This window comes from Notothenia rossii (assembly GCF_949606895.1).
Source record: "Notothenia rossii genome assembly, chromosome: 6".
In the NCBI taxonomy this organism is placed as follows: Eukaryota; Metazoa; Chordata; class Actinopteri; order Perciformes; family Nototheniidae; genus Notothenia; species Notothenia rossii.
The window spans coordinates 52,836,873-52,853,800 of NC_136909.1; the positions used below are offsets into that span (position 1 = coordinate 52,836,873).

Genomic DNA, 16,928 nt, shown 5'->3' on the forward strand with positions numbered 1-16,928 from the left:
ACTGATTTATAGTGTAGTGCGTAAGGCAATATCTCATTTGAGTGAGGGGCACCAGCCCTTCATGCAGGTCACCCTCTGTGAGAATAGTTCATATTTTCCCTCCAGTTTGGAGAAATATTATTTTATCATATGTTGGTTCAACAGTGTCAACAAATCCTCTAATCCTAGAATTATTGAGACGCATTAGCGACATCAGGGCTATTGTTTTTCGTAGCAACAAATGCATAATACAATGACAAAAGCCATTCTTGAAACAAGTAAACTATTAGAAGTGCTAATGGTAATTTTTTTGTGAATATGCATTTATGCCATCAGAAAGCCATACATCATACGATATTTTTGTACGCCTTGTGGGTACACGGAGAAGTTATATTTATTTAATGCAACGTTATGGGTTTTACATGTCCTGTTCATAATAGGGTAATCATTGCAATATTAATTGAGCATTTTATGCTCAAAGGAGTGAGTGTCATGATTATACAGATATGTTGATTTCAGTGACGTTGTAGTTAATAAATAATAACATGTAGTCAACAATAGGTCTCATAACAACAAGAGGTATGCCGAAGCTTGGGCCTTCTCCAAGGAGGGAGTGGTCCAGTTTTAGATATTAGACGAATAGAAGTGGATGAATATGTCAGAACTCTGAGTAATATTATGCAAGTTTTGTCTACACAGCAGGCTAGGAAAACTACAGAGATACCAGACGAGACACCAGAAGAGACTCCCGTTCGGCCAGGTGAATGGGTGAGGGTGAAAGTTCACAAAAGACAGTGGGCTCATCCCTGGTGGACGGAAGCGTGAAAAGTTGTAACAAACTTCACACACGCTCCGGTTTAAAGGTAAAGAAAAAGGAGCAAATTGACACCACCTCACATATTGTCAACCTTCACTGGCAACTTCCAGAACATTATTGGGAGTTAGGACTGATTTGGCAGAGCTGGAACAAAACAATAAATAGAAATAAGATAAAGATAGAAACAGCTAAAAAGACCAATTGTCTATAGATTTTTATAGATTGTACATTAATGTGAAAACCTATTTTTTGTTTTACATCTGAAAAAGAGTCAAATTTGTTGTATATGTTATTTTTGTACTCATTATTTAAATTCTGTAACGGACACAACCAGGGATAAAATAGAGACGATGACAAGAACAAAGCCAAACCGATTGTGGGGTCCCCTAGGGATAAGAGGCAGAATAGCATTGTTGATTGTGCTCATTGCACTTGGCACCTTTCTGGTTGGAAGGGGAGTACAATATCAAGTAAAACATGGAACCATTAGTTCACTCATAAATAATGCCCACATCACTAACAAGACTCCAGCTGTGTTTCAGAGACTTTCACTTATCCCCAGAGCCAAAAGATCAGCTGAGCAACAAGAGGAGGAGTTAGAAATACTCGTTCCCAAAGGTGAGGCGGTTATAATCAAGATTATTCACCCCCCCCTATATGTAGTTCTTGTATCAAATGATGAGATGTTTAGGTGATCGGGATATGTAAGTGATGGGGATTTACAGATTAGGGGAATCTCTAAATACACTGGATCCATGTTTTAGTCTGTACCAGAAACACCCCCTGTTAAGCTATGAACAACCGACCGGTGACCTATCTGAGCACAATTATTGAAAATGATTGTTAGACACAGGCTACTAACCCACAAGTACAGCTTTGTATATACAAACTCTATGAACAAGATTCCCCAGCAGATAGTGGCGACATTGCAGATATGTCCAGTCACAAAAGTTACTAAGGTTCTAAATAACAGTGGGATTAAAGTGATGGAGAAAATATGGAGACGTTCTTTTATAGTGTGTGAAATATGTGCTGCTTGAAACATGTAGGTATTTAAATGTATAGAAGAAAATGGTTTCCTGAAAGAGTTAATTGGAGTAAACATGTTACAGTGGGTGAAAGCAATGTTTAGGGATATGGTAAAATTATTAGTAGACATGAATTTAACAACTAAGATGGATAGTAAGATTAGGAAAATAGAGAGGAAAAGGTTGGATTTATTTTACCTCGGTGTGTTAGAATTTAACTATACGTAATGCCTCCCGAGATCTCTCTCTCTCTCTATCTATCTATCCGCCTGTCAGACCACTACAACCCCATCGTCCAAGCAGATAAAAGACCTCACCACGGAAGACTCCTCCTCCTCCATCGAACAGACAGAGAAGCAGAGCTGAACCATCTCCACCTGAGGCATCCAGAACTACAGGTGACATAAAAAGGCACACTCTCATCGGTCCCCCACAGGACATGAAGTTCCAAGCTGAGCCACAAGATTTGGGCACAAGAGCAGAGTGTGGGAAATGGGAGCGGAATACGCCCTCCATGCAACCAGTAGAGACTGTAAAGGAGGAGATGAAATGCAAAGCAGATGGGACACTGAAAAGAGTTACAGCGGAAGGATCCAAGAGCGGATGGACTAATGAGAAGGTGGACGGAGGAGAGGACAGGACGGAGGAGTTGGCATGGTCCGGCAGAACGTGAGGGGGTCGTGGTTTGACAACCAGAGGGGGAGAGAAGGAAAACGGGAGTGAGTGAGTTTACACATAAACACACTTATTCACCAACGAGAAATACGTAAAGAAAAAGATTTATTAGCCATGAATGAATCAATTGGTAAATTTATATAACCCTAAAAACACACTGACGGTAGAACATATTATTCAATCTTTTCATCATATGAACAAATTATTCTTTAAGAGTTTTTTATTCATGTGTGAATTTGGGGAAGATTTAATTTGTTACAGTATAGACCTACAGTTTAAACCGATGGTTTTAGTAACCAATCTATTAAAGCAGACAAATCTTTATTTGTATGGAAAATGTTAAAGGTAGAGCTACAGATGTAGCGATTCATTTCAGACAGTTTGAAACGCGAGGGCCGTGATTGGTACGTGATCTGCCCTCGCTCAAGGGAAAACCTCCAGCTTGACTTGAGACCGCCCCCGTGATAGATAAATGTAATTATAATGAAGCCAGCTGCAATGGATCATTGATCCACCAGGGGGTGCAGTGGGGTTCCACACTGGAGCTCATGTGAAATAAAGTCAGATACAGTACGCTGGATGTACAGCGGAACTTTGTTAAGATCCATATGTCACGGATATCATACTCTGTGCTAAATAAGAGACATGTAATCATTTACTAAACATCACCATGTTGTTATTTAACAAAATAATTTTGTTATTCGAAAAAAACGAACGGGAGGAAATGCAGCCCGGCTCTCGATTTTTAATCCTAATTTAATCATCATCTTCACCACGATCATTTATGTTTGCCGAATTGACATGTAGTCACTGACACATATGAATATACTGTATTCAACTTAATTAAAACGTTATTAACGTGCCTAAACTCAGTAATTCACCAAAAATATGTATATTTTAATGGAGCTTCGTCGGTCGTTCAGGATCCCAAAGCGTAGCGGAGGGATCCTCATCTGGATGAAGGGTGCTATTTTCCCCATAAGGAACAAGTCGCTGCAAATTATCCCACTTATTACATCGCCACATTCTCAACAAAGTAACGACATGACTCCCAATATTAATTGAAATACTTTTATGGATTTAGAAAAAGTTTTTATTGATTTAAAAAATAGTTGTATGTATTGATTTAAATTGACATGCATCCGCTAAGGAAAATAGTCCGGTGTTACCGTTTTTTAAACAGTCTGAATGAAACGGCAGCTCTCAGCTGTGTATTTACACAACTAATGGCCCATCAACCACAGCTCTCTCTCCCCCTCCCCCCCTGATCTTTCTTCTCCAGCAGCTAAATTAACAGTAGGTTACTCCGAGTGACCATAGACTTTATGTGACAAGCTTACAGCTTTAGTGACGCAACAACATCATAAAAGCTAGTGGGTTGAAAGCAATACGGGAGGTAAAAATAACTAGAATAATTGTGATTTATTTATTGTGGCTTTTATGTTTTTTGGTATAAAATGTTATGTAATTCAGGCTTATAGTTCACCCTTCTCTAAAAGCCTTCAACAATGACAATATTCATTGTAATTTAATAAATCCTTCCAACACACATTGTAAAAAATAGCCTACTGTAAATTAAGAAATCATTCCAATATGTACATCTTCTGATGTAACAACAATAACATTATAAATAGTAACATAGCTGAACATGGTATTGCACATTTAGCTTTGAGTGTTACTGACCTGAGATGTTTTTATTACATGAATTAAGGTGACTGAGGCTTTTTAACATACAGGGATGCAAACTCATCAGGTATGAAAAAGGTGACAAGGATCCGAGCCCCCGGCTCCCCCACCCCACGGAATAACAGAGGATTTTAGCAGTCAGAACAACTAAAGCAGCACTGTTAATAATAACAGAAATGCAAAAGAGTCACATCTAATAGAAATATATAAAAGCATTTATTTTAAATTGTGTAGCAGTCAGTTTATAATTTTGGCAGCACTGTTGAGCATTTTGAAAATGTATTTTCATGCCTCTGTGCAAGGTTTAAGTATTTTTATCTTTATAGTCACATGGTGTAAAGTAACTTAGTTCATAAACTCAACAAGTACTATACATGGGCACAATTTTGAGATACTTGTACTTTATTTAAGTATTTCAATGTTTTGCTACTTTGTTCTTCTACTCCACTACAGTTCAGAGGTACATGCTGTACTTTTCCTCCACTCCATGTATGTAATACCTTTAGTTACTTTACAGATGTGGATGAATGATGTGAAATATAATCAAGTGTTAATTCCGACTTTAGTTCCACCTGGAGTAAATCCACAAGCTACCCTGCAGTATACAAAGTCATTCAAACTAGCTGCACCTTTACCAGCTTTGAGAACACTTTGATGATCAATCATAATAAAACATATCATATCTATTATTCTGAAATGGACCAATCTGCACAATGACTACTTTTACTGTCACTACTTTCACTATATTTTGATGATAATACTTTTCTACTTTTACTTGAGGAACATTTTGAATGCAGGACTTTTACTGTAACAGAGTATTCCTACACTCTGGGACTATTACTTTTACTCAAGTACAAGATCTGAGTACTTCTACTTTTACTCAAGTACAAGACCTGAGTACTTCTACTTTTACTTAAGTACAAGATCTGTGTGCTTCTACTTTTACTCAAGTACAAGATCTGAGTACTTCTACTTTTACTCAAGTACAAGATCTGAGTACTTCTACTTTTACTCAAGTACAATATATATATACTTATACCACCCCTGTTTATAGCCTATGAAAAAAACTATTAGAAATAGAAGGCTAAAGCTAACGTTAGCAGATAGTGACAATGTATGCTAGCTAGCTAGCTCAACGATTCCTTAAATAATATTGCCACAGAAAAACTTTTCAGTTCACATCACGCTCTGCCGCTCCGACAGGGAACTCTGCTCTGAACACCTGAACGGCCCGTTCTAACAGCTGTTCACCAGCGGTCCAGTCTGTGCTGTTAGAAATTAAAATCAATGTTTTGATGCTATAATGTAGCTTAAACATACCGTCAGTTTAAACGCTCTTTTATACTGAAAAACCAGAAATTCTTGTGCACAAAGCAGTTAAGCTTTTATTCTGAAAGTCCTTCATCTACGGTTAGCATTTAGCATGTGGCTAATATACGATTTCCTAAAGAGGTGAATTGAGAAGCGAAATGACTTGGAGTGGTGAAAACCGAAGCCTACTGATTTAACACTACAACGATAGATGTCGAGATACTACCATGTTGAATATTAAATGAAAGTACAGTTTATTTGAATACATTATTGTTTACAGACGAGAGTAGCATGTGACAACATCCGGAATGACCGGAAACCAAACGAGCCGAGAAGTATTGTTTAGAGTATTGATTACAGCGTTTAGAATGTGTTAAATGAAAAGTGATGAAAGAGAATATGAGGAGAAACGGCGTGTTAAGCATATATTGAATGTGAAAAGAACCTATCCTCTGTTTAAATGCAATAACGGACATTGGAGACGAGGTGAGCCGGCTGGCGGGGAGGAGCCAGCAGAGGATATATATAGCAGCGCCGGAGGAGAGATCCGCTGTCTTCTTCTTGCTCAGGAGAACCAGAGCAAAGCTGTTTTCTGCCGGAACAATATTCTGTCTGTAACACTACCGCGCCTTTTTTAATTAAAGTATCCCATTTGAATCTTTTCAGAGACTCCATTTAGTCTCATTTTAAAGCTTCTCTCCTGGACGCGAGAATAAAGAACATATTTAACAATTGGCGAGCTAGCCAGGATCTCGCAAAACCGGGAGAGACTACAGCAGGCTGCTTGCTGGACCCGCTGGCATCCGTTCAGCACACAGAGAGCTCAAATCAACTAGGTATGGAGAAACCTGTTATATCGAATTCTTCAATAGTTAATGTAGGACAATGTTAGTTCTGTGTGTTTGACGGCGGCCAGCAGATCCTGAAAATAGCTGTGCAATTTAAGTTAAAACAAGCCTAAATTGATAAATATTGGTAGCATACCACGTGGCGTTGCTTTGTTGCAGGCAGGGTGAGTTCAATTTCTTTTTTTCTATTTAACCCTGCATGCTATTCGTTTGTCTGTTAGTACATGTCGGCTAGAGGCCAATCACTATATGTGTCTTTTGTGGCGTTTTACGTTTTACGTGAATGGTTTTAGGCCATTAAGCAGTCGGGACTGCTTGAGGCAAAGACACAGCCAAAGTTTGAAGCTAAGGTTATTGGAGTGAGTGTTTTGTGTAACAACAGCGTGAGGCTGTTTTAAAAAAGTCCTATTTCAAGGAAAAGGCCTGAGTAGTTTGAAGCTCTCAGTGGTTACACCATTCTGTTTTTCAAGACATTGCGTTGTGGATTACGGCAGGAAGTGCGACATTCGTGCGTTAGACGATATTCTTCTAATTGTGTTTGCTTAGCGTCCTATTTGTCCCATAAATAGCGTGTTTAAACAGAAGAGATGACCATACTGGCTCTTAAAGTCAAAACATTTACGTACATGGGTAGAGGGCTATGACGTAAGGGTATGAGGCCCATTTATCATTGTAAACTAAATGGAAATGTTATTTTAAACTACAGTGTTGTGTGTAGAATTTACTAGACAAAATATCACCTCACCAATTTCAACTCCAGGTGTTTTCTCAAATCCCTTTGTTCTTCAGGTCAAAGGTTGGAAAACCAGTTGCCATTTTGTCTTGACCTCATGTTCACGGTGAGCCACACGGCAGTCACCATTTCATGAAATGCTAATTGAAGTACTCTGTTTGCTTTAACACACTGAGGCTAGGCATTCCATCTTCTAAAGAACATCATACTTCTTGTTAGAGTTAGAACTATTGGAAGTACTTCTGCTGGTAAATGTGTATTGGCGGTTTTGTGAATATTCTTCTTTGCAAATGTGTTTTGGCGGTTATGTGTTGTGTTGTTTAACCATAGTGTAAATTCCTATTTTAAAGATATTTTTGAGGAAACTAAGTTTCTCCTTTGTTAAAAACGAGTCAGTTTTGAAACAGCTATTCCCTAGTGGATTAAGCTGGAATTTAAAATAGCGCACTCTGGTGGTAGTACAGAATTATTACCCAAATAGCGGAAACACCATAACATTGTGAATATTCTTCTTTGCAAATGTGTTTTGGCGGTTATGTGTTGTGTTGTTTAACCATAGTGTAAATTCCTATTTTAAAGATATTTTTGAGGAAACTAAGTTTCTCCTTTGTTAAAAACGAGTCAGTTTTGAAACAGCTATTCCCTAGTGGATTAAGCTGGAATTTAAAATAGCGCACTCTGGTGGTAGTACAGAATTATTACCCAAATAGCGGAAACACCATAACATTGTGATTTTGAACCAAATTCATATTTCAAAGTCAAAACCATACACGGTACAACTTTATTTTAACATTTCATATTTTAATTTTGCATATTTTTTATATATTAATTAACTTTATTAATATTTTACCTTAAACTTAAAAAAAAAAAAAAAAAAAATCTATAAAAATAATAAAACTTTGAGCAAAAAAAAAAAAAAAAAAAAAAAAAAAAAAAAAATTAAAGTTCGGACGAACAGCAACGAAGGTACTAGTCAGAAGATTAGTGCTTCATCTTTGATAAGTTCATAAATAATTAGAGAACATGTCACCAAAACAAACTAAGTTGAGACTAGACGCAGGGCCAGGCTCAACTGCAGATATCAAGGAAAGGGTAAAAATCAGATCCGATGCTTTAACAGTTTCAAGTAAAAGACAGAGGACATGGAACCAAATGGAGAAACTGTTAGAACAGTGGCAAACGAGAGGATTGATTCCAGCAGATGATCAACCTGGACCAACGGAAAAAGCTGTAGTTGAACATGAGAATGCTGAATATCTACAACAGGAAAACGCATGGATCAAAGCCGGACAACCCTCTTGGTATGGACCTGTAAACATTGCTATGAACAGAGCTGAAAAAAGAAAAGCTATGGTTGCAAGTCTGGTATTCCATCTGGAAGATGCCAGCCAAGGATTGACAAACAGCTTACATGTGGAAGAACTCGGCAGAATAATGAAAAAGGAACTCAACAGAGGAATGGAAGAGAGACGAAAGGCAGTTGAAGCCCATAATGACATTGTTGCAGATAGACAACAGAGAGAACAAGAAGAACGAAGAACCGGTGCATATACCTCCATGCCATTGATAGCGGCTGGAAGAGGAGGATTTCGATACAAATCATGGACTCACAGGGACATGGAAGCATTAGTGTCAAAGCTACCTCCACTCACGAAAGGAGGTCAGAAGTGGGCGAATGATCTGAAGAGATACACAGCCCAGGACCACCTGTGCTTGGGAGACATGAGGGCCCTGCTCGGACGGATTGAAAGACGACTTGAAGTGAGAGCAATAGATTCCGAGGCCAATTGCACAAATGACCCAGATGACACTCCATTCAACTACATCAGGTCGAATTATTGGGCTGCTATTCGTCACATCTACCCAACAACACAGAGTTTACATGCCCTCAACAGCCTGAGAAAAGAACCGGGGGAAGACATGTATGCCTTCCTGAAGAGATGTGAAGGAGTGTGGGAGGACTCCACTGGAGAACGAGTATTTGGAAATCCAGCTACATAGAGCCACATATGTCACCACAGGAGGGAGAGGTTGAATGTTATTTAAAAGATAGTGAGTAGAATATTGCATTTACAAAGAGCATCCACAGATTAGAAGTAGCAGAGTAGAACATTTAGTAGACTATTTTTGTAATTATGAGAAGGAAAATACATTACGAGTGATGTTGTTCCCCCACACAGAAAACTATTGTGTCCACACAACTAGTGAGGCCAAGAAGACGGGCTTCCACCCAAAATATGCAAGGGGCGGCGATACACCTGACGTGAAGCTGTCCAGACCTGAAAACAGAAACTCGATTCTGCTGTGGTGAAGTCTGGCTACAAAGGGAGGTGTCCGATAGGGTCGCTTGTCTCAAACCAGTGAAGAAGTCAACAAGAACCCAGCTGAACTAGAGAGTGACTGTTAACGGGAGAACAGTGACGGAGCGACGGAGACTGGCCCAACATTTTCCAGCCAGTACATAGATGGACCCCGTCAGAAGACCGGGGCTGTGTTTAAAGGGGAACTTCATTTATTGTTAGCCAGAAGTGCAGTTTTTAATCAAACAATTATTTGATTTATGGAGTCAGATTACATTTTTCTCATAAACACAATTTTATAATCGGTCTGAAGTGTCTGTTTTAAGGCATGAGCCGCAGATTAAATAACATAACACTGATTGAGAGCTTGGATGAAGAAGTTGTAGGGTTTTTACAACAGTTTCAAGAATCAGTCTTTATTTATTTATTCTTGAGTAACTTTACTGATTTGTGGTGTTGTGCGTAAGGCAATATCTCATTTGAGTGAGGGGCACCAGCCCTTCATGCAGGTCACTCTCTGAGAGAATAGTTCATATTTTCCCTCCAGTTTGGAGAAATATTATTTTATCATATGTTAGTTCAGCAGTGTCAACCAATCCTCTAATCCTAGAGTTATCGAGACGCATTAGCGACACCAGAGGTATTGTTTTTCGCAGCAACGATGACGCATAATACCATTACAAAAGCCATTATTGAAACAAGTAAACAATTAGAAGTGCTAATTGCTGATTTTTTTTATAGTGAATATGCATTTATACCATCAGAAAACCATAAATCATACGATATTTTTGTACCCCTTGTGGGTACACGGAGAAGTTATATTTATTTAATGCAACGTTATAAGTTTTACATGTCCTGTACAGAATAGGGTAATCATTGCAATATTAATTGAGCATTTTATGCTCAAAGGAGGGAGTGTCATGATTATACAGATATGTTGATTTCAGAGACGTTGTAGTTAATAAATAATAACATGTAGTCAACAAGAGGTATGCCGAAGCTCGGGCCTTCTCCAAGGAGGGAGTGGTCCAGTTTGAGATATTAGACAAATAGAAGTGGATGAATATGTCAGAACTCTGAGTAATATTATGCAAGTTTTGTCTACACAGCAGGCTAGGAAAACTACAGAGATACCAGACGAGACACCAGAAGAGACTCCTGTTCGGCCAGGTGAATGAGTGAGGGTGAAGGTTCACAAAAGACAGTGGGCTCATCCCCGGTGGACGGAAGCGTGAAAGGTTGTAACAAACTTCACACGCGCTCCGGTTTAAAGGTAAAGAAAAAGGAGCAAATTGACACCACCTCACACATTGTCACCCTTCACTGGCAACTTCCAGAACATTATTGGGAGTTAGGACTGATTTGGCAGAGCTGGAACAAAACAATAAATAGAAATAAGATAAAGATAGAAACAGCTCAAAAGACAAATTGTCTATAGATTTTTATAGATTGTACATTAATGTGAATACCTATTTTTTGTTTTACATCTGTAAAAAGAGTCCAATTTGTTATGTTATTTTTGTACTCATTATTTAAATTCTGTAACGGACACAACCAGGTTTAAAATAGAGATGATGAGAACAAAGCCAAACCAATTGTGGGGTCCCCTAGGGATAAGAGTCAGAATAGCATTGTTGATTGTGCTCATTACACTTGGCACCTTTCTGGTTGGAAGGGGAGTACAATATTATGTAAGACATGGATCCATTAGTTCACTCATAGAATGCCCACATCACTAACAAGACTCCAGCTGTGTTTCAGAGACTTTCACTTATCCCCAGAGCCAAAAGATCAGCTGAGCAACAAGAGGAGGAGTTAGAAATACTCGGTCCCAAACAAGAGGCGGTTATAATCAAGATGATTCACCCCCTTATATGCAGTTCTTGTATCAAATGATGAGATGGGTTTAAGTGATTGGGATATGTAAGTGATGGGGATTTACAGATTAGGGGAATCTCTAAATACACTGGATCCATGTTTTAGTCTGTACCAGAAACACCCCCTGTTAAGCTATGAACAACCGATCGGTGACCTGAGCACAATTATTGAAAATGATTGTTAGACACAGGCTACTAACCCACAAGTACAGCTTTGTACGTACAAACTCTATGAACAAGATTCCCCAGCAGATAGTGGCGACATTGCAGATATGTCCAGTCACAAAAGTTACTACGGTTCTAAATAACAGTGAGATTTAAAGTGATGGAGAAAATATGGAGACGTTCTTTTATAGTGTGTGAAATATGTGGTGCTTGAAACATCTAGGTATTTAAATTTATAGAAGAAAATGGTTTCCTGAAAGAGTTAATTGGAATAAACATGTTACAGTGGGTGAAGGCAATGTTTAGGGATATGGTAAAATTATTAGTAGACATGAATTGTGTTTAGATGACATTTAACAACTAAGATGGATAGTAAGATTAGGAAAATAGAGTGGAAAAGGTTGGATTTATTTTACCTCAGTGTGTTAGAATTAACTATAGATAATGCGTCCCGAGATCTCTCTCTCTCTCTCTCTCCGCCTGTCAGAACGCTACGACCCCATCGTCCAAGCAGACAAAAGACCTCACCACGGAAGACTCCTCCTCCTCCATCGAACAGACAGAGAACCAGAGCTGAACCAACAACTCCAACGCTGCATCCAGAACTATCTCCACCTGAGGCACCAAGAACCAAAACCAGGTGACATAAAAAGGCACACTCTCATCGGTCCCCCACAGGACATGAAGTTCCAAGCTGAGCCACAAGATTTGGGCACAAGAGCAGAGTGTGGGACATGAGAGCAGAATACGCCCTCCATGCAACAAAGTAGAGACTGTAAAGGAGGAGATGAAAAGCAAAGCAGATGGGACACTGAAAAGAGTTACAGCGGAAGGATCCAAGAGCAGATGGACTGAGGAGAAGGTGGACGGAGGAGAGGAAAGAACGGAGGAGTTGGCATGGTCCGGCAGAATGTGAGGGGGTCGTGGCTTGACAACCAGAGGGGGAGAGAAGGAAAACGGGAGTGAGTGAGTTTACACATAAACACACTTATTCACCAACGAGAAATACGTAAAGAAAAAGGTTTATTAGCCATGAATTAATCAATTGGTGAATTTATAAAGAAAAAAGAGGAAACTATTAAATAACCCTAAAAACACACTGAGGGTAGAACATATTATTCAATCTTTTCATCATATGAACAAATTATTCTTTAAGAGTTTTTTATTCATGTGTGAATTTGGGGAAGATTGAACTTGTTACAGTATAGACCTACAGTTTAAAGGGATGGTTTTAGTAACCACTCTATAAAAGCAGACAAATCTTTATTTGTATGGAAAATGTTAAAGGTAGAGCTAGTACCAAGCCAAAGATGGTATTCCAATCTAGAGTATTGATTTCTCCATTGTAGCATGGTTATTACCTCAGGAGGGAAGATTAAGGTGGAAATAACATTTGTTTTTCGTCCAAGATGTTGAGTTTTAAAATGACACTGGGCAAAGAGCGAAAGCAAAGTTTAATTTAAAAAAAAAAACTAATGTAGTTGGGAGTAATACATGCGGGGCCTTGGATCACTCACTGTGATGGTGCATATTTGTTACAACAAACATCGTTTAGGGAGAAGGGGTCGCTCAACCCACCCTGCAGATGTTTTAAATCTTACTTGCAGCTTCAGAGGGAGCGCACTGCACCAGAGTATGAGTTTTAAAAGACAAGCGCCACCAGCTCCTAAAGGTCATCCATTCACCAGATGACCTGACGTTTAGAGATGTTATTTAAAGGAGAAACATATCTGCCATAGGTGTAAATTCCTGAATTAAACTACAAACCATTAATGAAATGACTTCTGTTTTTAAAATCCTTGTTAAAGGAGGGAGTAATTATCACATGCTCGGGCACCCAAGGTTCCACACACTGTAAAAGGGGTTAGCATAGTTATTTAAGTAGACCATAATTGAAAATAAATTGGTATAATGAGTTATTGATATTCCACCGGTTTTCACACCATTTCAGGGACTTTATCACTGCATTAGAACAGACTAGGGCTGGGCGATATGGACCAAAAGTCATATCCCGATATATTTAGGTTGAATATCGATATACGATATATATCCCGATATTTTTTCCGCAAAGTGAGAGCTGTGAAATGAAATGCTCAGTCAAAGTCAAAGCCAAATACGAGTAGTTTTATTGAAAACTCACTATAAAATGTAAACATAAACACTGTATAACAAAGCTCCGTAAGGTGCACTTTTAAATAAATAAAATATCTTAAATAAAATTAGCCTATAAAATAAAATAGGTAAATCTTTTTCTGAGGGCAGCATTTATATATAAAGAGATAACAAAATAAAGTGCTCGGTTTAAGAAAAACTTGTTTAAACATCAGCTTGAGATTACCTGTTTTTTTTTTTACTTAATAGCTTATCTGAACTCTCTCAACCAGTTGCACAAGAAAAAGACTGTAAACTCAGTAAACATGTTATTTTTTTGACTTCGATAACAGTAGTGCTGTCTTGAGGTAGACATTAGAAGACAAGCGTGTCCTCCTTCATTTAGGCCTAAAGGTTTTGTGCAAGAAACACTAGCCTGTCCACGGCATCCGGCTTCAGAGATGCTCTGTGGGAGGTCACAATATTCCCACTGCAGCTAAAAACCCTTTCGGAGGGTGAACTGGTAGCTGGTACCAAGAGATACTTTTTAGCCAGGTGGCTCAGAGCTGGAAAGACAACTGCATGTTCCTTCCACCACTTGAGTGGATCAGTGTCACTCTCCACACTTGCTGACTGCAAGTAACTTGACAGTTAATTTTCAATAGCGCCCCTCTTGGTTGGTGCAGTGGTGGTGGCTGTGCGCTGCTTGAAGAAGCTTGCCAGTGTCCTCTTAGCTTTTGGTGCACCTGCTGCTTCTCCATCTGCAGGCTCAGGCACAGTGGGCACATGTAGGTCAGGCGTCAGGTGACCGCTGCTCTGATCAGCCAGTAGTGTCTCCACCTCCAAGACAGCTCTGTGCTTCAATGCATCGACTTTTTCACTCGGGATGTAGGTGGCCCTGAACCGTGGATCCACAAATGAAGCCATCTCCAATAGGTCAGTAGTGGCTGGGTCAGAATACTTGCTGTTGAGGTACTCAACAATGCTGGTCTTGATTGATTTGCAAAGCTCACTGTCACCCTCTTCACATGCCAGGAGACTTTCTTTAAAAAGGTGCAGCACAGGTTTCACGTAGGATAGAGTGACGTATTCCTCACCTGATAAAGCATCGGTAAAGTGCTGGAGAGGTTTCAGGACCTTTTGGACTGCTTCTAGGACCTCTAAGTCCTGCCAGGTAAGGATAAGATGCCTGGTCTTGTTGTCACCAGACAGGACTTTTGCCAGTGCGCCCTCCTGCTCCAGGACTCTCTGGATCATCTGCTGCTTTGATCCCCAGCGTGTGGCAGACTCGGTTATGAGTTGGTGACTTGGCAGACCCAGCTGAATCTGGACTTCAGCAAGCTGTCTCCTTTTCTTCCAGCTGTACGAAAAACAGCTTACAATTCTCTTGCACAGAGAAATGGCCCGGGTGACGCGCTTGTCATTCAAGCCATGTCCTGTCAAAATCATAAAGAACTATTAATCAAATGGGCATAAATATCAAATATTAGCCTATAATCAGTTACTTTCTGAATTTTAATCCTGTAAGTGATTTGTATGTATTATTATTTTTGTATAATTTATAAATTAGATTATACTGCATGTGCATTTACTCATGTTTTGTTCTTGTTGTTGTTATTTATGCTATATTTTAATGCTGCTTCATATTTCTACTCCACTAAAACTCCACAATGTTTAGGCCTACGTTTAGTCACTTTGCAGTGTGCTCTTTCAGGCCAGAGAAATCATAATAGCTAAATATTACCTTGATGATATCAACAGGCTAACCAGCATTTTAAAGTCATATTACCTCACCTTTACCAGCTGTAACATTAAAGTGGTAAACACATTAATGCATCCCTCATTCTTATCCAATAATCTAATAAATATGGTTCTGAAATCTACCTGTAGGCCTATTGTAAGTGATCTTACTTTTAGCACTTTAAGTTATTATTAATTTATTTAACCTAGCCTGAATGATTTTTTTTAACGGAGACCTGGCCATTGACCAAGACAGCAGCATAAAACACAAAGTTGCAGACAGACACACAAAGGAAAATGAGGAAAAACTAACATTTCAATATTTTTTTGTTTAAGGGAAAATATACTCCATTGCACTCACCGATAGCCAAGTGTAGTCTGTGACCGAAGCACTGCATCCTCAGCCACTTGTTCAGCTGAACTGCTTTCACGATGTTGCTCCCGTTGTCGGTTGTTATAGCAACCAGATGCTTTTCTTGAAGTTTCCAGCTTGCGATTGAGTCCTGCAGGGCCTCAGCTATATTCTCACCGGTGTGATCGTCGGGAAAATAACTTGTTTGGAGACAAGCTGTTTTCATCTCCCAGTCTTGCATGAAGTGAACTGTCACGCTCATATAAGGCTCACACGTCCTGCTTGACCACATATCGCTGGTCAGCGCAAAATGGGTGACGTTAGCGAGCCGGCCTTCAACGTTCTGTCTGACTTCATTATACATTTGCGGCAGTGCTTCTCGTGCAAAATAGTTGCGACTGGGAAGCTCGTATCGCGGGTCCAGCTTTTTAATTAGCTCTTTGAACCCGACCTGTTCCACTGTTGCAACAGGGACCATGTCTTTGGCAATGTGAAAGGACACCGCCTTTGTTATTGAACGCCACTTGTCGCTTTTCCTCTCATACGGCACACAGCGGGAAAATGAAGCTTGCAGTGAGCTTTGTTTTGGGGCTGGAGCTTTATCGGGTTGGGGACGGCTTGTGCCTGTGGCTTCTGCAGCGCGCAGTTTCACACACTCTTCATATTGCACTTTGTGCCACGTTTTTAAGTGATAAAAAAGATTCGTAGTGCTTCCACCACTGGCTGCAATGTGCTTATGGCACTCCCTACATATAGCTTGGTTTTGTTGCTCGTCTGACAATTTGTATCCGAACCATCTCCAAATGATTGAGCCACTGCTTTTTCTTTTACCAACCAAGGGGCTATCCTCCGTACGCTCTGCAGACGTTGTTGCCTTCTCCATGTTTGTTAAAGAGTGCCGGAGTGTCCCTCCCCCTCCCCCTCTGTGCATGAAAGGGGAGGGGCGGAGCTGGGGCGCGGGAAGCAGTGCAGAGAGTTCCTATCAACGGAACGGCTTGCCTGAAGCAAGTATTACAGCGCAAATTTGAACTATATCGATATATGCGATATGGTCTAATTCCATATCTTATTTTTAAATATATCGATATATCTTAAATATCGATATATCGCCCAGCCCTAGAACAGACCACCCAAAGGTACTGAGTAGGAACTTTTAAGTGATGAAACTCTACAACTGTTGTAACTGACCAAAATCTTCTCCCAGAAATGACTGTCTAGAATGCCGTACCCCAGAGTAGAACGCACAACGGCCCCTTCTAGAGAACATATTACTTTCATACCTTAAATGGTATGAAAGGAGGGAGGGTAAATTTCTCAGGAGGAGAC

The 16,928-nt window shown here is 39.7% G+C and overlaps 1 protein-coding gene across 1 annotated transcript; it reads right to left on the bottom strand.

Moving 5' to 3' along the window:
- Positions 1-13,678: 13,678 nt before the first annotated feature.
- Positions 13,679-16,533, bottom strand: LOC307043168 (E3 SUMO-protein ligase ZBED1-like; the record flags this gene model as incomplete). Its single annotated transcript, XM_079687453.1, has 2 exons — positions 13,679-14,946; positions 15,612-16,533. 2 exons carry the CDS (start codon positions 16,531-16,533, stop codon positions 14,162-14,164), a joined length of 1,707 nt encoding a protein of 568 aa, XP_079543579.1. The 3' UTR covers positions 13,679-14,161.
- Between the last annotated feature and the right edge of the window lie 395 nt (positions 16,534-16,928).